Source organism: Littorina saxatilis, linkage group LG13, assembly GCF_037325665.1.
Source record: "Littorina saxatilis isolate snail1 linkage group LG13, US_GU_Lsax_2.0, whole genome shotgun sequence".
Taxonomy (NCBI): Eukaryota; Metazoa; Mollusca; class Gastropoda; order Littorinimorpha; family Littorinidae; genus Littorina; species Littorina saxatilis.
The window spans coordinates 29,578,779-29,605,481 of NC_090257.1; the positions used below are offsets into that span (position 1 = coordinate 29,578,779).

General features: G+C 42.2%; 2 protein-coding genes across 2 annotated transcripts in view; one reads left to right on the forward strand and one right to left on the reverse strand.

Annotated features, from left to right (window-relative positions):
- Positions 1–7,524: 7,524 nt before the first annotated feature.
- Positions 7,525–14,132, forward strand: LOC138946073 (uncharacterized). The gene is made up of 5 exons (XM_070317587.1): positions 7,525–7,813; positions 10,175–10,528; positions 11,012–11,157; positions 12,454–12,808; positions 13,095–14,132. Exons 1-5 carry the CDS (start codon positions 7,780–7,782, stop codon positions 13,511–13,513), a joined length of 1,308 nt encoding a protein of 435 aa, XP_070173688.1. The 5' UTR covers positions 7,525–7,779; the 3' UTR covers positions 13,514–14,132.
- Positions 14,133–17,726: 3,594 nt separating this feature from the next.
- Positions 17,727–26,703, reverse strand: part of LOC138946007 (DNA polymerase alpha catalytic subunit-like) — a 63,983-nt gene continuing 55,006 nt past the window's right edge. The window contains exons 33-35 of the mRNA XM_070317551.1: positions 25,879–25,995; positions 20,433–20,526; positions 17,727–18,036 (exon numbers count right to left, since the gene is read on the reverse strand). Of these exons, the coding sequence (XP_070173652.1) occupies positions 17,867–18,036; positions 20,433–20,526; positions 25,879–25,995 (381 nt within the window). The 3' untranslated portion in view covers positions 17,727–17,866. The remainder of the gene's footprint in view (positions 18,037–20,432; positions 20,527–25,878; positions 25,996–26,703) is intronic.

Here is a 26,703-nt window from a genome sequence, read left to right on the forward strand (position 1 = left end):
AGCTGCATTAGCAAACGAACTAACAGTCAAACAAACAAACAAACATACACACACAAAAAAACAAACAAACAGACAAACAAATAAACACACAAGTCCTGCAAAGACACAAATCATTAAACAAAAACAACATCAGACAGCCCAACCAAACACATAGACAGCCACGCAGGCAGACAGAGACGTGCAGAGAGACAGACCAATACTTTGAGAGAAAGAGACGACACAAACAAACCGACAGGCAGACAGGCAGATAGATACGCCAATACTTTTAGAGAAAGCGACACAAACAAACCGACAAGCAAACGAACATAAGCAAACAAAGCCGCTAGACTAAACAAAACACACCAACAAAAACTTATACGAGCTCAAAACAAGCAGACCGACAGACCAACCCCCTCAGACAGGCATAGGAGTTCGTTTGCTAATGCAGCTTCATATACTTCCACTACACAGGCAATTTAGAAGAAAGAAGGATAAGGCAAAAACAACAAACAAACAAACAAACAAACAAACTAACTAACAGTAACTATTTAACTAACTAACTAGATAATTAACTAACTAACTTACTATTTAACTGACTAACTAAGTAATTAACAAACAAACAAACAAAGAAATAAAACGGACAAACAAACAAACACGCAACAACAACTCAATAAGTTCAAGCCCCATTCCGCCTCACAAGACGTTTACAGAACGATGACATCTTTCACTAAAACAGCAATACTAAACAGCCAGGATGTTCCCGTTCTGTGTAAGTTCAAATGGAAGTAAGTTTGTACTGTATGTGAAGGTTAGGGGAGCCCAGTGATCAGAAACAGATGGTTTACGGGAGACGAAGGGTGTCTACTGTTGGGTGTAATAGTACCCCACACCACATGACCTGTGGTGAAACAGGAAGATAACCCCTGTACTTTGACAGTACGCTTTCTTGTTTTTGATATTGGTTTAAGTTATTAAAGATGCCTAAGTCAAGATTTCGAAAAGCAGGCCTATGTGATGATGAAAAACAGTACGGAATTGATGCGCCTGAACCAAGCAAAGTGAAAAAAAAGATGTCTGCAATTACACGGATTTGAGGAGGTCTGGACAAACAGATTACTCGTTTTAAGGATGAATGGCGCGTCAAGATGGACAGCAGGGGCAAATACAGCACCTATTCAGATTTTAAAGCCGTCCACAGTCTTGAAGAATACCTAAACGAAACCATTAACAAATTCAGAGACACTTTCATCAGATTTCGCCTCGCAGTAAATGATGTGGGTATAAATGAGTGATATACTGCTGTCGACTCTGCAGATATAAATTTCCCGATCAAACAAACACACACACACACACACACACACGAACGCACACGCGCGCACACACATACACACACACACACACACACACACACACACACACACACACACACACACACACACACACACTGACCACCCTATAACTGTCCATCTCCAGGTGACAGCCTGTCCTATCACCTTGGTCAGCAGTTCACCACCAAGGACAGGGACCACGATAGGCACACAGAGAACTGTGCAGTGAAAATCCACGGCGCCTGGTGGTACAAGTACTGCCTCACCACCAACCTGAACGGTGTCTACAAGGCCAGCAGCAGGGCTTACAACATGGACGGGATGAGCTGGAAAACCTTTGCAGGCTTTAGATACTCCATGAAGTTCACCGAGATGAGGCCCATCTAGAGCGACGCTGTGAGCAACCTATTTCTGTGTTATGAACTTTCTTGAAAGCAAAATTTATCATAAATAAAAATGCGGTTTTTTTTGTGTTCATTTCTGTCACAATGGATGTTTGTGCCTTTTACCTTACTTTTTATTTTCATCTTACTTTGTTTTTTTCATTTTTGCGTTTTAAACCGGATGACCACCCTCCTAAATGTCCAAACCTTAAACAGATAAAAAAAAAAAAAAGAATTATGACGTCTAAAATCAGTAGACTGCACTACTTGAGATTAATCACACCACACTCATTAATAAAAAAACGCTCGCACTGGACCCGAGTACTCTTCAGACTGGCTCGCTCCCCCAGTATGAAAGTTTTTTGTCTTGTGCACGTGGATTTAAAAAAATAAAATAAAAAAAATATATATTATTTATTTATTTTACACAATAAAAAAAATTATTAGAGTAAAATAAAACATTAAAACGTTCATAATAAACAATAGTAAACAAGAATTTAACAAAAAACAAAAAAAAACAAAAAGGACCGCCCATACCGGGAATCGAACCCGGATCACTCTGGCCATAGGCGGACGTGCCTACCACCAAGCCACCAACTCTGACAATTCTTTCAGTGAAATTTAAGGCTATTGGGTGCTGGCAGGCTGTTCTATGAGGCTGGCTGTTGCCGTTTGAATTCGTCCTACGCCAAGTCGTTTTTGTGGTTTATTTCGCATTTAGGTCCCAGGTAACATTATGAAGTTTTAATACGATCAATCGGACCTATTATCAAGTTAGTGTATCAACTTTTGAACGAACTGCGCCCAGTAGCTTCCCAGCAATAAGCTGTTAAGTGGAGAAAGACACACACACACACAGACTCACACACACACACACACACACAATTAAAGTCTGCTGAGCCCAAGTACTAGCGTACTCGGGGATAAACAATAGTAAACAAGAATTTAATAAAAAAAAAAAATAAAAAAAATAGATCGCCCATGCCGGGAATCGAACCCGGATCACTTTGGCCATAGGCGGACGTGCTTTCCACCAGGCCACCAACTGGCTGGCTGTTCTATTAGCCGAACAGCAGTTCTATCCCACCGCGAATTGCGCCCACCGCCAAGAGTCGTTTCTGTGGATTAGTTCGCATTTAGGTCCCAGGTAACATTATGAAGTTTTAATACGATCAATCGGACCTATTATCAAGTTAGTGTATCAAATTTTGAACGAACTGCGCCCAGTAGTTTCCCAGCAATAAGCTGTTAAGTGGAGACAGACAGACAGACAGACAGACACAGTTAAAGTCTGCTGAGCCCAAGTACTAGCGTACTCGGGGACAATTCTGTATCCTCATGTTTGGTGTTAACAGTGTTTTATTTAACAATGTATGGATATAATACACGACGGGCGCTGTGGCGGGGTGGTAAGACGTCGGCCTCTTAATCGGAAGGTCGTGAGTTCGAATCCCGGCCGCAGCCGCCTGGTGGGTTAAGTGTGGAGATTGTTCTGATCTCCCAGGTCAACTTATGTGCAGACCTGCTTGTGGCTTATCCCCCTTCGTGTGCACACGTAAGCACAAGACCAAGTGCGCACGGAGTAGATCCTGTAATCCATGTCAGAGTTCGGTGGGTTATAGAAACACGAAAATACCCAGCATGCTTCCTCCGAAAGCGGCGTATGGCTGCCTAAATGGCGGGGTAAAAACGGTCATACACGTACAAATCCACTCGTGCAAAAACACGAGTGTACGTGGGAGTTTCAGCCTACGAACGCAGAAGAAGAAGAAGAAGAAGATATACTACATAATAAGCATGTTTTGGATCAAGAACAAGAGTTATACGCTAATCTATTAGTATGTTTTGTCTGCAGACTGTTTCTTTCACGTATTGCTCGTCCCAGGTGCAATATGCACGAGTATCAAGCTACGGCTTTATAAAATTAACAACTGTACTTTGTGTTGTCGCTGTTATCTCTTATGTTCAAGCAGTTTAAATGTACAATGTCGGGTTGTCAAGCTACGGCTTTGTAAAATTAACAACTGTACTTTGTGTTGTCGCTGTTATCTCTTATGTTCAAGCAGTTTAAATGTGCAATGTCGGGTTGTCAAGCTACGGCTTTATAAAATTAACAACTGTACTTTGTGTTGTCGCTGTTATCTCATGTTCTAGCCGTTTAAATGTACAATGTCGGGTTGTCAAGCTACGGCTTTATAAAATTAACAACTGTACTTTGTGTTGTCGCTGTTATCTCTTATGTTCAAGCAGTTTAAATGTACAATGTCGGGTTGTCAAGGTACGGCTTTATAAAATTAACAACTGTACTTTGTGTTGTCGCTGTTATCTCTTATGTTCAAGCAGTTTAAATGTACAATGTCGGGTTGTCAAGCTACGGCTTTATAAAATTAACAACTGTACTTTGTGTTGTCGCTGTTATCTCTTATGTTCAAGCAGTTTAAATGTACAATGTCGGGTTGTTATGCTTTGCAAAGTTAACAAGTAAAGCAACTGTTTAAAGTTTTGTTTTGTATGTATTGTTAGCAATTAAACATTTCCTATTTTGGAAAAAGCAAAAATGGCTATGATATGAGTACAAGAGTACACAAGAGTATGTATTTGTAAGAATGTGTCCGCAAACGTGCTTACACACGTGTGTGTGTGTGTATATATGTATGTGTGTGTGTGTGTGTGTGTGTGTGTGTGTGTGTGTTTGTGTGTGTGTGTGTTTGTGAGTGTGAATGTGAGTGTGTGTGCGTGTGTGTGTGTGTGTTTGTGAGTGTGAATGTTTGTGAGTGTGTGTGCGTGAGTGTGTGTGTGTTTGTGAGTGTGAATGTTTGTGAGTGTGTGTGCGTGTGTGTGTTTGTGAGTGTGAATGTTTGTGAGTGTGTTTGTGTGTGTGTGTGTGTGTGTGTGTGTGTGTGTGTGAATGTTTGTGAGTGTGTGTGAGTGTGTGTGAGTGTGAATGTTTGTGAGTGTGTGTGCGTGTGTGTGTGTTTGTGTGAATGTTTGTGAGTGTGTGTGCGTGTGTGTGTGTGCGTGTGTGTGTGTGCATATGTGATGATTTGTTTGTTTGTTTATTTGTCTGCCTGTGTAGTGGTTTGTTTTACCAATGGGATTGGAATGTTGCAAGTGGAAAGTGCTAATTACATTTTGACAATTAGTTGAAGCTGCATTAAGAAGCAAACAAACAAACAAACAAACAAACAAAACAGTCCTGCAAAGACACAAACCATCAAACAACCCCCTCCCACCAAACGAACAGACAACTAATACCAGCCCAAAACTAACAGACCGACGGACCAACCTCACAGACAGGCAGGCAAGCATATACAATTAAAGAGTGTTACACGACACTTGAGATTGCCACAAGTTCTCAAACGTCGTATAGTTGTGTTCTTTTATTCTACGTCGCCCGTCTTCGCAGCAACAGAAAACAACTCGTCAAATTGAGTTCGAGGATTTATTCAGCATTCAATACATACAACTGCACAACGTAGCAGAACTCAAATAGAAGCTTTTTTACATACAAATCGCGCTGGCATATATAGTAAATACTCAATCTCGAGAATATTCCAGACCGAACATGATACAACTACATTATACGAGCCGTGCATTGACTAAACTAGCGACATTCTCTATGACGTACATCAAAAGCGCCGACGCACTTAATCCGAACGAACGCCACGAACCCACGAGTAAAAACAGCGTGGTAAACAACTTGTTTTGACAGGACTAGAAAGTTCACCTGCATTCTCCTCAAAACATAAATATTGTGTTTACAAAATATAATATCGGTACTTTCCCACAAAGTACAAATAAGTCAACTACATGTAACACACAAAACTGAACCAAAGCTCAGCAACGGTAGCGTTTCCTAACAAAGAGGAACACAATCAAACAAACAAATAAACAAACAAACAAACAAACAAAGAATCAAACCAGCTACAACAACCCAAGAACTTAACAGACAAATCCTTCTGACGAAAAGACGGACAGAACAAAGTAGTTGATAATTTCACTTATTTTCACTCTGTTTTTAATCAGCTTCTTTAGTTTCCTGGTGTGCTTCAAAGAATGCTCTCATCAACCCGAAACAAATAAATCTAAAGCATATTTGAATGTGTCTGACTTGCACACTAAGTTGTAGTACAGGGTGACCCAAAAAAAAGAGTACCCAAACAAAACGTCATAAACGTCATAAATTGAACAAAAATAAAGCAATCTTATCAAAATGTATTTACACACACAAGTAGCCTCTGCATGATTTGCACAGAAAATACTCCAAATTTTAGCGTTCTAGCTTGTCTTTCAGGAAAGTTATGATCATATGCGGCGAGTTCAGTTTGTTTGGGTACTCTTTTTTGGGGGTCACCCTGTATGTTACTTTGAAGTATAGGTTGGTGTTCTTTTTTACAGTGATTCGTGAAGGCCTATTCGCTGGTCCATATTGGGCGCCCCAGCTCCTAAAATGGACCGTTTGTGATTTGTTTCTATTTTTGATTTTTGCTAATTGTCTATCAAAGCTAATTCACTCTAATTAGGCATAACAGTTAACCTAAGAGAGAAGGACTACCAACCACAAAATGAAACATCTTCGCAAGAAAACAAGCTAGTTATCAGCATAAAACAAAATCACTACTACTACCACTACTTCTTCTACTACTACTACCACTACTACTACTACTACCACCACCACCACCACCACCACCACCACCACTACAACTACTACTACTGCTACCACCACCACCACTACTACTACTACTACTCCTACTACTACTACTGTTGCTGGTAATCAACACGAGAAAGACACATCAAAGAAAATACAATGTTTAAATATAATTATGAGCTTCACTCAGATAGTTCAATAAAATTATTATGTAAAGCACGCACCGTGTTGACGCGAGATAAACACACGTTGGCTGTGTTGGCCGTCAGTACGTACCGAACGCACCGCACAATTCGACACTGCCACTACTCTATTCATCCCAAATCTGGTCTTTGTCACTGGGACACGAAGTGTGTTTATCTCAGGTATGTGTGGGCAGCGTCATCTGATACAGACGTGATACAATGCGCATTCAAAACATCCCAATCGCCCTCCTCCTCCCCCCCCCCCTCTCCCCGCCTCCTACCCATCACCTTTATAAGTAGTGTTTACGTTCAGTCAATATTAAGACTGACAAATGAGAGAGATGTGAGCGTGCGAGCATGTGCGTTTAGAAGAATTCTCAGAAAACTACTGGACAGCGGTTTATGAAACTTTTCAAGTGAAATATTCCAGAGAATATCCCCATTGTTGTTCATAAATCTATTTGATGACATATATCATATCCGCCCTTTAAAAAAAGTTAAGGCTGCACTGTAGTGAACGACATGCATGTTTTTCAGGGTTTTTTCCGAATGTTATTTTGACACTGTCAGGACTGTGGAATTGCATATTAACTCGTAGGCTTGGAGATCAGCTACCTTTTTTGAAATAAGCATTCTGAATCCTTATCGTTTCCTGAATCTGACAAAAATGCATAGATCTACATTATGTTGTGATTGTGATGAACATGTGCTAAAAAGAAAATGAAACCTCGTTTTATGCAAATTAGATTATTTGCCTGCTTCGTGGAGACCACGTCGACCATTTTTAGTTCAGGGGTCAATGCAGCCAACCCTTACTATTCTCGTTAAAATAAATGTGTAGTGTGTTCAGTTTTATTCTGTAAGGTCAACGGATTGACTCAATCTCACGTACGAGTTTGTGTTTAAAGGGTGACGATGTTAGCAAATACAAGGCCACCGAATTAACACTTCGCCACATCAATAGATAGCGAGAACCGGGTTAGGCTCTAATTTTACACTTTTTTGTTTCAGAATGTTGATACGATAATATCTTCTGTCATAGAAATACAAACTCAATCAAGTGCTTCATGCAATGTATGTCCTTAGTGTGTTTGCACTGAAAAATGCATAGAAGAATATCGCCTTCAGTCTCTGTCCCTCAAACTTTATCCATCTCTCCAGTTTGGGGTTGAAGCTGCTTAGACTGTGAGGGACGCCGTAAGTTTTGAGAGAACAGTTTGTATTGTAAAGCACACGACCAAACAGTCTATAGAGTCATGTTTGGGGTTCTTCTTTCAACGCTTTTGCCTTGTAAGTATATATACACTTTAGGAACACACACATTTGTCTAAGTGTGTATGTATGTCTGTCTTATGTCTGTCGGTCTGTTTTTGTCCTTTTGTCTGTCTGTTTTTGTCCTTTGTCTGTCTGTTTTTGTCCTTTGTCTGTCTGTTCTTGTCCTTTTGTCTGTCTGTTCTTGTCCTTTTGTCTGTCTGTTCTTGTCCTTTTGTCTGTCTGTTCTTGTCCTTTGTCTGTCTGTTCTTGTCCTTTTGTCTGTCTGTTCTTGTCCTTTGTCTGTCTGTTCTTGTCCTTTTGTCTGTCTGTTCTTGTCCTTTGTCTGTCTGTTCTTGTCCTTTGTCTGTCTGTTCTTGTCCTTTGTCTGTCTGTTCTTGTCCTTTGTCGGTCTGTTCTTGTCCTTTGTCTGTCTGTTCTTGTCCTTTGTCTGTTCTTGTCCTTTTGTCTGTCTGTTCTTGTCCTTTTGTCTGTCTGTTCTTGTCCTTTTGTCTGTCTGTTCTTGTCCTTTGTCTGTCTGTTCTTGTCCTTTGTCTGTCTGTTCTTGTCCTTTTGTCTGTCTGTTCTTGTCCTTTTGTCTGTCTGTTCTTGTCCTTTTGTCTGTCTGTTCTTGTCCTTTGTCTGTCTGTTCTTGTCCTTTGTCTGTCTGTTCTTGTCCTTTTGTCTGTCTGTTCTTGTCCTTTTGTCTGTCTGTTCTTGTCCTTTGTCTGTCTGTTCTTGTCCTTTTGTCGGTCTGTTTTTGTCATTTTGTCTGTCTGTTCTTGTCCTTTTGTCTGTCTGTTCTTGTCCTTTTGTCTGTCTGTTCTTTTGTCTGTCTGTTCTTTTGTCTGTCTGTTCTTGTCCTTTGTCTGTCTGTTCTTGTCCTTTTGTCGGTCTGTTTTTGTCCTTTTGTCTGTCTGTTCTTGTCCTTTTGTCTGTCTGTTCTTGTCCTTTTGTCGGTCTGTTCTTGTCCTTTGTCTGTCTGTTCTTGTCCTTTGTCTGTCTGTTCTTGTCATTTTGTCTGTCTGTTCTTGTCCTTTTGTCTGTCTGTTCTTGTCCTTTGTCTGTCTGTTCTTGTCCTTTTGTCTGTCTGTTTTTGTCCTTTTGTCTGTCTGGTTTTGTCCTTTTTTCTGTCTGTTCTTGTCCTTTTGTCTGTCTGTTCTTGTCCTTTGTCTGTCTGTTCTTGTCCTTTTGTCTGTCTGTTCTTGTCCTTTTGTCTGTCTGTTTTTGTCCTTTTGTCTGTCTGTTCTTGTCCTTTTGTCTGTCTGTTCTTGTCCTTTTGTCTGTCTGTTCTTGTCCTTTGTCTGTCTGTTCTTGTCCTTTTGTCGGTCTGTTCTTGTCCTTTTGTCTGTCTGTTTTTGTCCTTTGTCTGTCTGTTTTTGTCCTTTTGTCTGTCTGTCTACGTGTCTAACTTTATGGGTGTAATGGTGTCTCATGATTGTGTTGTGTGATGAGATTGTCAGTTTCCGAGTCATTGTGCTTGTGGCTGGGTGGACCCTCGAGGAAGAGTGTACTATTTATATTTGTATTTAAGATTGTATAAATTGTAAATGTTACCACAACCACCATATCTTTCTCTCCCTCTCCCTCCCTATATATCTGAATGGTTCATCAATTCATTTAAAATGTAGGCCTATGTAGATGTTAAACAAAATATAATAATATGCAGATCTAAATTAAGAAGTTATGTTAAAAATTGACACTTTTAATCATTGAAAGTTGTACTTAAAATGTAGCATGACAATTTATTTTCAAATTTGTATTTGTATATACAGTTATAATGTGTTAAGTTGGCTGTGATAGTTCTTTGATTATATTGTTTTCTGTTCCTGTTGACCCTATCTTAGGTCGAGGGCTGGATGTAAAAAAACATGTATTCTTGCATATCTATTACCCTCGATAATAAAGATTTTGCCTTTTCTTGTCTTGTCAGTATTGTATTTAGCGTGTTTTATGTTCCCGATTACTTGTAGGTACATAAATGTTTATGTTTTATATGTCTGTGTGTTTTGTCCTAATGTTGTGAATTTTCTTATGTCTTGTCTGTTTGTCATTTACATAATTGAAAAGAAATGTTGAGGTATATATATATATATATAGGCTATATATTTGTTTGATTGATTAAAGCCCTACAATGAAAAAAAAAAACCGACGAACAAAAATTTCAATTACAACAGCAGCAACAAAACTACACGAAAATAAAAAAATAAAAAAGGAACACACACACACACACACACACACACACACACACACACACACACACACGGCGGCCCTCTCTCTCTCTCACTCTCTCACTCTCTCTTACGTGATAAATAAAACAAAAACAACAAATACCGTGTTGGCCAGGCTCTGTTTCATCAGATCCTAAATTCACACATGCCTTGTCTTTCTGGTCCACAGTGACCACAGCTCTCCAGTGGACCGACTCGCTGACCAACAACACACTCATGTCATTTTGTTCCGCCAGCGAAATCCACCTTCCCTGGAACTTCACCCTGTCACCTGACGAGCGTATCGAGGACATCAAGTGGATCTACCGGGCGGAGCCTGACGGCTCTGATATTCTGATCGCTGTCTACGTAGCTGGTCAGTTTGGTCCCATGCCTGCCTTCTCTGGCCGCGTGCAGTGGACTGGTCAGGGAGGGATCGTGGTCAGTCAGGCACAGTCCGGTCTCTACACTGTCGTGGTTCACACTGGCGATGCTGCTCATCCTTTGGTCACGTTTTCCAAGACTGTCTCCCTTCAGGTGGCTGGTGAGTACGTTTCTAGCTCTTCTCTAAGATTGGCGAGATCTAGATGTTGCACTTTTCAGCACCTGTACGGGAACGTGCACGGCCGGGTGACGTCATCAAATCTAGTTTTTACATCACGCGTTTGCCAAGATCTGCAGTCTTGTTGGAAGCAAAACAACCTATGCATTTGGAACATTGGAGAAAAAAGTGAGTCACGGGTGACGCAATATCTACACGTACGCGTACAGGTCTTTGCTACACGTTCGATCATCTAGAACACTGTAGTAATTAACTCTGCATACTTTATTTGCTCAGATTTGCTTTTCAAAGATCATATTTTTACATTTGTAGTTTTCAGTACTATTTTTTTCATTCCGTCTTCCATAACGTTTCTAGCTCTTTCTAGAAGTTCTGACCGAAGAAATGCATGAACAAAATACACTGTAAAATTCAAATCGCAGGGACAAAAACTCTTGTTTCGGACACTCTCCACTCTCTCCCCAGAGCCGCCCACAGCAGAAAGCGGCAAGTTACACGTGCTTCAGATGTCAGACGCAGTTGTGGACAACACGACGGGACAGTGGAGAGTGCAGCTGACGTGTGGCGTCTTCACTGCCCTCGGTCTCCCTGCTGTCCACGTCGTCTGGACGGTCAGTTATAGTCCCAATGTTCATCGGCGTTGTACTACTTTTAAATTGCTGAACTAAAGCCTAGACTAGCACGAAATAAAAGACTAGCACGAATATTTTGGCGAACCACAACGAGTTACTACGATTTTGCCACAACGATGCAGGTTTGCCACGAACGATTGTGAAAAATCGGCCGAACAAGAACGAAGTAATACGAACCCAGTGCTCCCCACGGACGCCCGTTCTAGAGGGTCCCGGGACCCCCACTTTTAATGTTTAGAGGGTCCATGGACCCCCTATGCGGAGTTTTAGAGGGTCCCAAGAGTCCATGGTCCTTAAACTACCTGTGGTCATATAACGCATTGCCATTTATCGCGAATAGTGTGATACGAAGGGTCTTTTATCATCAGCATATTCGAAGAGTACACTTCAACTTAACCTTGTTAAATGGAACACACACACACACTTTTCCATATCGTTCCGGCGTGAAATTGGCATTTGGGCTTGCACTATACTTGACCGACGACTACAGTCTGAAAAGAGTACCTACGATACGCACGATACCGGAAATGTAGTGCGTCCCGGGACCCGGCCTTTATATGTTTAGTGCCGCGTCAGTCCCGGGACCCCCTCAATGCATTTCTATAGTAGGCTACGTGATTTCGTATAGGACGCAGGGACGCGAGCTATGGGGAGCCCTGAAACCACAACGACTTGGGCGATTTTCTCCACGAATCCCAAATCGTTGTCAGTTCGCCGTCAAAATTCGTCACAGTGGGACGCTTAAAGGTAATGAGATTTCAAGGAAGCGGTCGTATAGTCGCGGGTTTCTCAGTTGTGATTCAGGCGAGCTTACCGTCAATACAGACGCAGAAGTACTCTTGTATTTCCGTTCACCGAGTCATACAATCTTAGTCAAAACATGTAAAAGGGAGTTTTTACCAATCCCGCTGCTTATTTATATCTTCTTCTTCTTCTTCTGCCGTTCGTGGGCTGAAACTCCCACGTACACTCGTGTTTTTTGCGTGTTATTTAGATCAAAGCCGCACTCATTCCCAAGAAAACGGTTTTGCTCTCTGTCTCAGATCCTCCCAGGTTTTACATGGACTTGGACACATACCAAAACTCAAAGATCCTAGTTCGCGGCTATCTCGAAAAAGAAGGACATTGTTGACGAATAAACTTCCTAACAGCCAATATAGTGGAGATGCCTATAGTATAAATGCGTTTGCTTGGAGTCTTTGCCCTCAATATTGCGTTGCCGGAAGTTGATTGTTGCGGGAGCATGCAGCTGGATATTGTTCATATGTTCCCCAGACCCCCGACGGCCACACGGTGGAGAGTTCCAGTGAACACAACGGCACATTCCGTCTGCTCCTACCCAACCCTCCGTCTGGGGGTAACTACACCTGCACTCTCCCGCCCCTCTCCCCAGCCACACGCTGTCTCCCGCCACTCTCCCCGCTGCTAGAGGGCGCCACTGTCACTGTGGATGAGGGCAAGGTCAGCTTCACTCTGTTGGAGGCCAGACAGAGAGAGACAGAGGCCAGACAGAGAGAAACAGAGGCCAGGCAGAATGAGACAGAGGCCAAGCAGCAAGAGATGCAAAGGAAGCTTGGGGCAGAAAACGAACAGCTGAGGAAAGATGTTGGAGAACTTCAATCAAGGCTCAGTAAGTTTATACAAAGTGATTGTGTGTGTGTGTGTGTGATTGTACGTGCGTGCGTGTGTTTGTGTGTGTGCGTATGCGTGTGTGTGTGTGTGTGTCTGTCAATCAGTCTTTCGGTCTTTCTATCTACGGTTTTGTCTATGAGAGATAAAGTTTGAAAATATCATCATCATCATCATCACCATCATAATAATCATCACCGTTCTCATCACCACCATCACCGTCATCATCATCATCATCCTCATGCTCGTGACCGTCCTCACTAAAACAACCATTCCCCGAATTGCAGACGCCACCTCAGCCACAGCCACAGCCACGCTGCGAGTCAGCTTCTCCGCCCAGCTGTCTGCGGCCTTCACCAGCATAGGAACCATCCAGCCCTTCTACATCGTCACCAACGAGGGCAACGCCTTCAACGGCACCACGGGCTTCTTTACGGCGCCTAGGAACGGGACCTATTTCTTCGTGGCCTCAGCGCAAACCCAGAGCAGCGACTCCATGGTCTACATGTTCCTCATGAAGAACGATGTCGGCGTGTCAGGGGCGATCACTCGTCAGTACGGAGATTACCATGCCATGGGGTCGGTGCAAGCCACGCTCCACCTCACGGCGGGGCAACGCGTGTCGCTGAAAAATGTCGACAGAAATGGAGAGTATGCCATCAACACCACCTCCTTCACTGGATTCCTGGTCCGTGCCGACGATTAAATGAAGAACTGTGAACGTCAATAAAGTTTCGTGCCGAAGACTTAATTTAAAAACAGTAAATGACAGTCAAGATCCGTGCCGACGATTAAGTGAAGAACAGTGAATGTCAGTCAAGATCCGTGTCAACTATTTAATGAAGAACTGTGGTCGTAAGTCAAGATCCGTGCCGACTATTTAATGAAGAACTAGTGTGGTCGTAAGTCAAGATCCGTGCCGACTATTTAATGAAGAACTGTGGTCGTCAGTCAAGATCCGTGTCGACTATTTAATGAAGAACTGTGGTCGTCAGTCAAGATCCGTGCCGACGATTTAATAAAGAACAGTGAACGTCAGTCAAGATCCGTGCCGACGATTAAATGACGAACAGTGAACGTCAGTCAAGATCCGTGCTGACGATTAAATGAAGAACTGTGGTCGTCAGTCAAGATCCGTGCCGACGATTAAATGACGAACAGTGAACGTCAGTCAAGATCCATGCTGACGATTAAATGACGAACAGTTACCGTCAGTCAAGATCCGTGCTGACGATTAAATGAAGAACAGTGAACGTCAGTCAAGATCCGTGCCGATGATTTGATACCAGATATGCTTTGCTTTTTGAATAAATTATGTGTACATCTTTATTGTGTTTAAGACTCCCAATATATCTATGTGTTTGTTTTTTGTCTGTCTGTCAGTCTCTCTCTCTCTCCATTCACTCTCTCTCTTTCTCTCTGTCTGTTTCTCTGTGTGTGTGTTTGTGTTCATAAGAAAGTAGCACATTCCTTGCTTGCTGTCATGAAAAATGTGGGCAGACGCGTTTGAAGGCAAATCTGTGTGGTGAGGCTAAGCCTGGAAAGGCCAGGCTAAATGTAGTAATTTCGCTTCTCGCGACCTGTTCATCGTTTGCTCCTATACATTCGCATCTCTTCTATCTATGTCAAATGTGGGCAGACGCGTTTGAAGGCAAATCTGTGTGGTGAGGCTAAGCCTGGAAAGGCCAGGCTAAATGTAGTAATTTCGCTTCTCGCGACCTGTTCATCGTTTGCTCCTATACATTCGCATCTCTTCTATCTATGTCTCTGATAATACTTGATCTGCGATGAAACTGGTCCTTGCAATTCCGTTCTTAGTGCCTTGTGGCATTCTTTTAATGCGTTTTTGTCTAGGGCCTAAAAAAAATAGGTGTGGTTACGGTAACCCGACCTACCCTATTTTTAGGGGCCGACCCTTCAACTTTTTATTACATTTGTCAAAACAAAAACAAAAAATGAAAACAAGAAAACGAGTGCAGAAAACGCAATGAAAGCGAAAGCGCTCGAGTCGTCATGCAGACGACAGACGATGCAAGGGAAATTACTAAAAAGGCCCAACAGACGCTTGCCATGACAAAAATGGCGGCATCTTCTTCGGTTGCGAGTGCTACACGCTTGGTTGCTCTGCTATTAAGAAAAAAAAGTATAAAAAAAAAAGTGATTGCCTACCTTCCTACCCTATTTATTTTGGCTGTTACCTTAACCACACTTTTTTTTGGGGGGGGGCCTAGTCAAAAATTTACCTCAGCAAATGTGTTCTTGAAGCTGTCTGTCTGTCTGCTGTTTGCATTCTGATGCTAAATAACCTTAGCATTTTTAATAAAATGTGTTCTTAATTTTGTCATTAGTTATTCTACCGTTGAATATTAATTTCTGCCTGCTGTTTTTAGGCAGAATGGGGAAGAATTAATTGTCAGTAAACGTTGTTCATTTCCTGATTTCTCAATGTGCTCACAGGTTTTTTTTAAAGGAAATGCTTGCACGTGATTGGTCCCTTGGAAAACCTGGACATGCCTGCAAGATGGGGTGAAGGAGTGAATAGCCAAATACACTTGTAGCACACACATACTCAAGCTTCTTCTTCTGCGTTCGTGGGCTGAAACTCCCACGTACACTCGTGTTTTCGCACGAGTGGAATTTTACGTGTAGGACCGTTTTTACCCCACCATTTAGGCAGCCATACGCCGCTTTCGGAGGAAGCATGCTGGGTATTTTCATGTTTCTATAACCCACCGAACTCTGACATGGATTACAGGATCTTTTCCGTGCGCACTTGGTCTTGTGCTTGTGTGTACACACGAAGGGGGTTAAGTCACTAGCAGGTCTGCACTAAAGTTGACCTGGGAGATTGGAAAAATCTCCACTCTTAACCCCAGGCGGCAGCGACCGGGATTCGAACTCACGACCTCCCGTTTAGGAAGCCGACGTCTTACCACCACGCCACTTGTAGCACACACATACTCAAGCGAAATACACTTGTATTGAACATACCTTCCAGTCAAATACACTAGTAACACACACACACACCAACTCAAGACACATTTACTGATTTAGTGGACATACTGATACACCACACCCCAGTCAAATACACTTGTGCACACACATACACACACAAAAACCTCACACAGACAACTTCCTTGAACTTATACATTTATTTTAAGTGTAGAGTCTGACAGTACACAAATGTCTACTGTATTTCAATTCTGTCAAATATCAAACATATGTACATGGAACTCTCTTGAACAAGTTTATTTTGAAAGTTCACAATTAAAATCATTAACACACATCAACACTGGAGGCGACGGCCTGTCAAATGTCACACATGTGAATAGATGACAGGTTTAGAATTCACAATTAACATTCATTACTTACTGACCTACACATTTTAGCTGAATAAAAATTGTACAACCAAACACAGAATTCAGAAAAAATCATACATTCCCAAAAAGCTAATGATCATCTTTTAATGAAAACACGTACTCATAAAATACAAATCTTCTTATCAGACCATTACAAATCTGTTCATGCTTTCAGGTAAAGATATGTACAACAAATAAATAAACCTAGAACATTTTTGTTTGTTTGTTTGTTTGCTTAACGCCCAGCCGACCACAAAGGGCCATATCAGGGCGGTGCTGCTTTGACATATAACGTGCGCCACACACAAGACAGAAGTCGCAGCACAGGCTTCATGTCTCACCCAGTCACATTATTGTGACACCGGACCAAACAGTCCTAGCACTAACCCCATAATGCCAGACGCCAGGCGGAGCAGCCACTAGATTGCCAATTTTAAAGTCTTAGGTATGACCCGGCCGGGGTTCGAACCCATGAACTCCCGATCACGGGGCGGACGCCTTACCACTAGGCCAAACGTGCCGGTACCTAAAACATTGGTATACACCTAAATAGGTACAGTGCAAGAATAAGTAAGAGGCTGAGAACAATGCAAATATACCCGACGTCATTGCTACAGAACAAAACAAATCATTGATTGTAAAAATTAATGTACATAATTAACACATCAATATTTCTGATTTCTTAGTACACAAACCAAATATGCGATATGACAGCATTTCATTTCAGATTAACTACTCAACACATGAGCTACCATTTGTCAAACACTTACAACAGAAGGAAAAAAATACCCCCTCCCCCCAAAAAAGCAAGACCCTGCTAGTCCCCCCCCCCCCCCCCCAAAAAAAAGACCAAAACAAGACAAGAAAAAACGAAAGAAAAAAACAAAAAAAAAAAAAAAAAAAATCCCTTTTACAGTACATTACATAAACGTTTCAACTGATCAGTGAGGCTTACACATTTGAAACTTATATGACATGAAAAGAATATTGCATGCTATTTTCACATTTTTAAAAATCTCATCAATTCATTAATGAAGCCTATGGTAAGATTACAACTAATGTTGAAGAGGTTGAGAAAGACCAAGAAATTTCACTGTAAATGTGCTGTTATATTTTAAAAATGTATGGAAGAATGGACAATTTGAAGGAAAACAGCAAAATAGAACATGTGACATCCCACCCCTAGTGGAAACAAAAACACCCCCCAAACAACAACAAAACCCAACCAAAAAACAAAGTTGGGCAGCATAAAATGGGGATGCCACAGAAGTTTGATGCTCATATTCCCTGCTTGAAAATAAAGTCCATAGAACAGGCCGTACACCCCCTCCCCCCAAAAAAACAAAAGTTTAGTAGTACTACTGTAGTGTATTGTGCACTTTTTGTGCTTCAAGACAGTCCATGACAGAGGCTGTACAATCACCCCCCCCCCCCCCCCCCCCAGGCAAACCAACACAAAAGTTTAGCAGTACCACTGTAATGAATGTTCACTTTTACCGCTAGAAGGCAACCCCCCCCCCCCCCCCCCCTACAAAACCAACCAACAAACAAGTTTACCAGTACCACTGTGTTGTTCACTTTTCATGCTTGAAGACAAACAGTGCCTGGAAGATGCCGTACAGCACCCCCCCCCCCCCCCCCCCCCCCAAACAAAAGCAAAACCAACCAACAAGTTTAGTGGTAAAGCTGTAGTGTATTGTTCACTTTTCGTGCTTGAAGACAAACAGTCCCTGGAAGAGGCTGTCCAGGTTGACTTGGGAGTAGGCGTTGCTGCGCTGCCAGGAATCCACTGTGTTCTTCAGCGCGCGGTACGCTGCTGGTACACTGGCCGCCATGTCACTGTCCTTCATCAGCTGGCTTTCTGCAGAGGCTGCAAAGATTGAATCACATACAGTTGACAACCGTCATTCGAGGCTGCAAAGATTAACTCACACACAGTTGACAACCGTCATTCGAGGCTGCAAAGATTGGATCACACACAGTTGACAACCGTCATTCGAGGCTGCAAAGATTAACTCACACACAGTTGACAACCGTCATTCGAGGCTGCAAAGATTAACTCACACACAGTTGACAACCGTCATTCGAGGCTGCAAAGATTGGATCACACACAGTTGACAACCGTCATTCGAGGCTGCAAAGATTGGATCACACACAGTTGACAACCGTCATTCGAGGCTGCAAAGATTGGATCACACACCGTTGACAACCATCATTCGAGGCTGCAAAGATTAACTCACACACAGTTGACAACCATCATTCGAGGCTGCAAAGATTAACTCACACACAGTTGACAACCGTCATTCGAGGCTGCAAAGATTGGATCACACACAGTTGACAACCGTCATTCGAGGCTGCAAAGATTGGATCACACACAGTTGACAACCGTCATTCGAGGCTGCAAAGATTGGATCACACACCGTTGACAACCATCATTCGAGGATGCAAAGATTGAACCTCACGCCGACGGGCGGAGTGGCCAGGTGGATAAACATCGGCCTCCTAATCCGAAGGTCATGAGTTCAAATCCCGGCTGCGGCTGCCTGGTGGGTTATGGATGGACATTTTTCCGATCTCACGGGTCAACTTATGTTGCCTGCTGGTGCCTGAACCCCCTCATGTGTACACGCAAGCACAAGATCAAGTGTGCACGGAAAAGATCCTGTAATCCATGTCAGTTTGGTGGTTTTTGGTAACACAAAAATACCCAGCATGCCTCCCCTGAAAGCGGCGTATGGCTGCCTGAATGGCGGGGTAAAAACGGCCATACACATAAAAATCCATTCGTGCAAATCCATGAGAGAACGTGGGAGTTTCAGCCGATGAAACGAAGAAGAAGAAGGATCACACACAGTTTGGTAATTCAAGATCAAGGCTGATACTGCGTATTGCAATGTTTGAAGTAAAAACACGCACACACAAGCGTGCTCACAGTCACCCACATACAAACACATGCATGCATGCAACAGTGATGAGATTCCCAAATTTTGATATAAGAGGGTAAACAAACATTGCCCCTGGACCCCAAATTTTGTTTACCCTCTTATATCAAAATTTGGGGTCCAGGGGCAATGCCCCTTGTGGGGGTCAGGGGGCGAAGCGTTTTTAGCATTTTAATAACAAAAAATTGCTCAGAAATGAGTCTTAGCAGCAGAATATTTTGTTTACAACTTTGGGCATTGTTCATGCATTTCTAGAATGAATCTCACAAATAAACAACAACAGTCACTGAAAATAACATCACACTCACAGACTGACAAACACAAGGATAAATATGTCAAAACACTCACCATCTTTACACTCTTGCCTCTCGATTTGTAGCCCAGTACTTTATTACACCACGTGCATTGTGCCTTCCCCGGAACATTCAACTTTTGAACCGAATCTCCGAGACGGATGGACAGTTTTCGTCCCTTCACTTTGGTAGTTATAATTTCGTCTTTCCACGCCCATTTGTTCTCTAGCCCTTTATCAATCTCAGAAGCTAAAGCATGTTCTGTTTCTGCCAACAATCGCATTGACGCCGCCATCTTCCTTGCACACGAAAGTGGCTAAAGTCAACAACTAAATCAGCCCATTTAGGAACTTCCGCGATGAAGACACTGATGATGAAGGGAAACTTGTTCCCAAATGGACAGTTCATACACGGGTCTAAAGTTCATTTCGTAGATTTTTGGTTTTGAGCTCGGCGGAGATGTATTTTGTTGGAGGTATTCTTGTCGGTCCGGACAATCAAAAACCGGTCTAGTCTTTTGGGAGATTCAGACATTGGCAGGTCAGATTCTAATAATCAAACCTCTACCCCCCCCCCCATTTTTTTCTCAACGGATCTGGACAATTATTCAGAGAAACGGTCCTGGGGATCAACTTTTGAGCGGAATTCCGCGAAAAAATCTCATCTCTGATGCAAGCGCACACATGCACGCACGAATGCGCACACACACACACACACACAGAGTAACCAAAATTTGAATAGTGTGGCAGTACAAGAAGAAAAATCAGTCACTTGGTCAGGGCAAACAGTCAAGCTTTGCTGAAGTCGCAATAGCTTTAATCTCAGTGAGAAAACTAATGTAATTATTTTTCCAATATTTCCACATATCTGGTAAAAATATCAGAACTTACGTTTAACCAAAATACCAAACAGACATGTCTGAGACAAAGAAAAATTCTTTCCAGTATTTTCACATGAAAAAATCTGGTAAAATGTTTGCGAGTTTTCGGTCAAAACAGATGCTGCACAGACATATGACTGCAACTGCTAACCTTTCTCAGAATTGGTGAGCAGAGTTTTGGCTTTCTCCACGTCAAAGATGAACTGGTAAAAGCACAGCTGGGTGTACAACGCCGAGTCAGAGTACTGCACAACATAAAAATGTCAACTTTTCAGTACAGACAGGTTTCACAGTCTTCAGAGTCGGGTATGTCCCTGACTTTGATATTAAATAAAATGTTTCGTTTTGTTTAGTCGTGAATTTTCACTGGTCTGTGTCGAATGTCTTCGGAATTTACATATGAAAAATAAACTTTGATCGAATTTAAGTCAAGTTTGTATTCCCCACCAGCGAAAAAGGTAGGTCGGTCGTGAGAAATGAGACAGACACGATTTCCCTTTTTAGCCACATTGCAATAGACAAAGGCACCAGTACAAAAACACACAAAGAAATCCAGTGAAAAGTACATTAGAAACCAAAGAACAGAGATAGATGAACACACTTAGTTAAAAAAAACAATGAATGTGTTTATGTTTAGTCGATACAATCGCATGTGAAGTAAACGGTCTTTTTTCTAAATGTGTCTGTCTCAAAAACGTTAATTACAAATCTGTTCAGTTGGAATGGCTGTTAAAAGGTTTGGACGTAACATGCTTTTAATAAGTAGCAATTTCCATCAAATCACGACATGAAAGGGTTTTGAAAGGCTAACTACGGCTTATTCTACTTGCGCTTGGTCATTTTGTCACTCGGGCAAGGTGTCTGTCTCATTTTTTCTCACGACCGCCCTGCAGACAAATCGTCTGCTATAACCGCCATACACAGCAAATTGTCATGATGCAACCAATTTTACACTTCCTATCCGTTGTCAGGCAGATAATTAACTGGCTGACTAAAGAATTTTTCGGCATGTGTTTATTTCAGAGCACGTTATTTACTGTCTAGTAACTCGGGCAAGGTGTCTGTCTCATTTTTTCTCACGACCGCCCTGCAGACAAATCGTCTGCTATAACCGCCATACACAGCAAATTGTCATGATGCAACCAATTTTACACTTCCTATCCGTTGTCAGGCAGATGATCAACTGGCTGACTAAAGAATTTTTCGGCATGTGTTTATTTCAGAGCACGTTATTTACTGTCTGTCTCTGAAAACCTTGAATTCTCACGACCGCCCGGCACTATTGACGGTCATTTCTTACCAAATGTTAAGCAGATTCATTTGTAAAATAACAACATTCAGTGACTGTGTCTGATCAACGCCAGTGTTTTTTTTCAATCCTTGAATGCACTGCATTGTGAATGTTGTGGTCAAGTGAGAGTTTTATAGACATCGCCGTACGTTTTTCAACACTTTGATGACGTCAGACAGCAGATTGAAAACGTTCCAACTTGGAAAGAGAGCCAGTCACGATCATATAATCGTAGGGAATCAATAGTTGCTTTGTTTATTAACTTTCAAGTGCTTTTAAAAGTTTGATTTTTGTCATTGTTATTGTTGCATATGTGCGTGCGTACGCCTGTCAGTGTGGAAGAGTGTAGGGTAAGTGTATCCAATTCCGACCGACTTCGGGGATACCTAAATCCGACCGATTTTCCAAGTCACTAATGATGAGGTTCACACGTCATCCCAACAGAAAGAATGCCATTCATACAAGGGCCATTCATGAACGGTTGATGACGCGACGTCACGAACCAATCGTTTCGTCACGAGAGTTAATTGCGTCATCTGCACCGCGGCGCGAAATGTGCCTTCGCCATACGTTTCTTGCAAAGGGTGAGATAATTTGATGAACAGAGTTGTGTTTCTTTTACATGGATGTTAATAAGTGTTTTTGGAAGAATAATGTTATGGTTCTGACTAAATCTCATTGTACTTTTTAATCGAAAAGGGGAAAATCTTATCGGTCGTGATTAGATACCCAGTTTTTGAGAGAGTATTTAAATCCGACAACAACGCAGATAATACAAAACGCTGCACAAAATCCCAGTAAAACCATTCATTGTTTACGTTTATGACTTGAAAAAAGCATATGAACAAGGAAACATATCAGATGATGTATTATCTAGCTGTGTGTGTGTGTGTGCGTGCGTGCGGCTGAGCGTTGCGCGCACGTGTTCGTTTGTGTGTGTGTGTGTGTATGTGTGTGTGTATGTGTGTGTGTGTGTGTGTGTGCGTGCGTGCGTGTGTGTGTGTGTGTGTGTGTGTGTGTGTGTGTGTAAGCGTGCGCGCGAGCGTTGTGCGCACGTGTTCGTTTGTGTTAGCTTGTGTGTGTGTGTGTGTGTGTGTGTGTGTGTGTGTGTGTGTGTGTGAGTGTTGATGCGTGAGTGTTGATGCGTGCGTACTTGCATGTGTGCGTGCGAGAGGGGTTGGGTTTTCTTATGTGTGCAGAGTAGTTGTTGTAGAAAATGCAAGACATTAAGGTTCAGTCTGTAGTGGATATACTGGGACAGCGTCCATGTACTATGCCACAGTTCAGTCTGTAGTGGATATACTCGGACTGCGTCCAGGTACTATGCCACAGTTCAGTCAGTAGTGGATATACTAGGACTGCGTTAAGGTACTCTGCCACAGTCTTTGATGACGTCATTTCCGTTTTTGTGATAGTTGAGGCGGACCTGTTAAGTAATCTTTGATTAAGTCGGGACTTTGATATTGCATTTGAGCCAGGTAGCTTGAAAATAAGTGAATTAGTTCGCTCATTAACATTGTCATCAAAAACGAATATTTCATTACAGATCCAAACACTACTGCATTGTACTTCTTATCTTCTCCTGATTTAAAATATATATATACATATGTTATGTTTACTTTAAAAACGCGTTCAGAATTAAAGAAAACAGGTTGAGTATGCTTCGCGGAGATGAGTGTGATCCGTGACGGTTTTCGGGTATGGTTAGCCGAGACTATCTGAATTTAGTCTCGCCGATCGGACTGGGTTTTTTTTAGTTTATCCTTCAATTTGATGCCTATAGATTGACTACATGTTTTTATATCGCTTTACGCGACTTGTTTTACATTTCGTCAAGTTATGAAATGTATTATAAAATTTGGTACATAACATTCTAAAAATTGCAAATAACAATAACACTTTTTATTACAGATTCAAAAGTTATTGCATTGTATCCTTTGGATTTCCTGGATCCCAATGTATAAACAGATATGTCATGCTTAGTGTGAAAATCTGCTCAAATGAGAAAAATCGCCCGTTTTGTTCATATGCTTCGCGGAGGCAACCCGTCTCGGTCTTCTGGTTTCGGCTAGCCAAATCTCACTAGCATTGTCAATGACTCGTCCCTGATTCCAATGTTGATCTTTTAGTTTCAAACCAACTTAATGTTTTATTATCGCTTCACATGACTTGTTCTGTATATTTTTTTTCGCTGTCATGATGTCACCATTTAGAGGGTAGGGTTACATTTTCAGGTATTTATTCCCCAAGAATATGCAAAAAAAATTCCAAACTCTTTTTTTCTATTGGTCAATGATTCTACTTTTTTTTTAAAAGTGAGAAATGGAGTGCAATTAACATTGTTACTTTTGAAGGTATGCTCATGACGTGCATCACAGCGAAATAGCAGTTCAGAAGAACGGAATTCCCATAATTAGTCCTTATTTGCTGCTTTTTTCACTGAGCTCGGAAATGATATTTTGCTTGCATTGTTATTGCTTAATTTATTAAAGCCTCTGGACAATATTCTTTGAATAAATCGTTACCCAATTCTGTTTACGTCTATCCCTTTGTTTGATAGAGTACTGTAACAAGCTATCACATTATGTCGACAAGAATGCGTCTCCATACAAGTTTTTGTCTTGATTCCATCCAGGAGGATGTAAGGCTTAAATAAAAACACTATTTCAAAGATCTCTGTCAAGATTGATTTTGTTGAAAAAAAAGGAAGTCTGTGATTGAAGATTGTGAAACCTGCCTACATGTACTTGAAACGTTATCCAGCTTGCTAGGTAACATAACTGGATAAACCTTTTACGACCTCTAAAAATCTGAGAAAAACAGTTCTTAAAAAGGAAGGAATCTTAAAATTGGACTGGGTGGCCGAGTGGTGGCCGATGGACTGGGTGGCCGAGTGGTGGCCGATGGACTGGGTGGCCTAGTGGTGGCCGATGGACTGGGTGGCCGAGTGGTGGCCGATGGACTGGGTGGCCGATGGACTGGGTGGCCGAGTGGTGGCCGATGGACTGGGTGGCTGAGTGGTAACGCACTGGGTGGCAGAGTGGTGGCCGATGGACTGGGTGGCTGAGTGGTAACGCACTGGGTGGCTGAATGGTAACACACTGGGTGGCTGAGTGGTAACGCACTGGGTGGCTGAGTGGTAATGCACTGGGTGGCTGAGTGGTGGCCGATGGACTGGGTAGCTGAGTGGTAACGCACTGGGTGGCTGAGTGGTAACGCACTGGGTGGCAGAGTGGTAACGCACTGGGTGGCTGAGTGGTAACGCACTGGGTGGCTGAGTGGTAACGCACTGGGTGGCTGAGTGGTAACGCACTGCGTGGCCGAGTGGTAACACACTGTGTGGCTGAGTGGTAACGCAATTGCGCTCGGAAGCGAGAGGTTGCGAGTTCGACCCTGGGTCAGGGCGTTAGCAATTTTCTCCCCCCTTTCCTAACCTAGGTGGTGGGTTCAAGTGCTAGTCTTTCGGATGAGACGAAAAACCGAGGTCCCTTCGTTGTACACTACATTGGGGTGTGCACGTTAAAGATCCCACGATTGACAAAAGGGTCTTTCCTGGCAAAATTGTATAGGCATAGATAAAAATGTCCACCAAAATACCCGTGTGACTTGGAATAATAGGCCGTGAAAAGTAGGATATGCGCTGAAATGGCTGCGATCTGCTGGCCGATGTGAATGCGTGATGTATTGTGTAAAAAAAATTCCATCTCACACGGCATAAATAAATCCCTGCGCCTTGAATATGTGCGCGATATAAATTGCATAAAAAAAAATGTAAAAAAAATAAATCCCTGCGCTTAGAACTGTACCCACGGAATACGCGCGATATAAGCCTCATATTGATTGATTAAAATGGGGGTAAATTTACAGAGGATATGAATAGGAAATCCAAAAACTAAGGTCTTAAAAGGGGGGTTCCACTGTATTGCCCATCTCTTGAGCAGGGACATTGCTGGTTGCAGTGGGTACAATGTAACCCGTCTACAATGACTCAGATGTCAAGAAATTTGAGTAGTTTGAAAGCAGAAAATAATTATAACAGAGAGATGAATATGATGAAACGTGGAAAAAATTATATTGAAAAAGAAGAAGTGCTGCAGTATTTTTTACTGAAAGTGATTAAAGCTGTGGTTCATACCTTCTTTGAATGCTGATTTTACGCACACACACACACACACTTACACTTACTTACAAACATTCATACACACACTCACACACACACACACACACACACAAACCCTTCAGTTGGGGCTTTGAAAAGTACATAACATTGTAAATGAATGTAGCATCTCATGTTTGTATCTCTTACCTCTCGGTGCAAGATACCATGCTGGCAGATGGTGCAGATGGGATGACCTCTCTGAAAGGTCAAGGGCAACTTTCGTGTTCTGGAGCCACATGCAGAGTCCTCACATTTCAACCACCCCTGAAGAGAGAAAGAAAAATGTAGACAAAAATATTAAGTGTTTTTATTTTCACTCACTGTAACCTTTGGCAGCAGAGATGTTCTGGTGATGCCTGTATTTGGTGCTTTCGCTTTTAGAGACAGTTTCGTGTGATTGACAAGAAGAAGAGCCAGTTGCCAAGAAAAGACAAACCCAGTGAGCTGATGAAGACAAATTGCAGCTCATAATATTTTAAACAAGCTGTCGTTAGCTCACTTGGTACCGAAGGGAACGGAGCAGTAATGGGGAGAGAGAAGGCGTTGGGACTTGATTTAGGAGTGCTAGGGCTACATTATATCCAAACCCAGCATTAAAAGAAACAGAAGAAAAACAATCTTTAGAATTTGTCTCGTCGTATTTTTTTTTCCACCGACCGTACTGATCGTATTTTAGACAATCAAGCGTACAAAATACGGCGAAATCATGTGGGTTCCTAGGTCTGTATGCCTGAGAGTCGAACTGGAAATCCGTTGAACGCTGAAGCTGAAGAAGAAGAACTGGAAATCAATTCTCAAACAATTTCCCAAATCGAAAATCAGGCATAAATTGGAAAATTAGCACCCTTGTGGATTGGGGTGGAGGTGCATGCTTGTAGAATGCAGGTCTTTTAGTTCCACAGTTGTCACGCCTACAGAAGTGAAAATAACTCACAGCGTAATACTTGGCAAAATGGCTCCTGGACTCCTGTG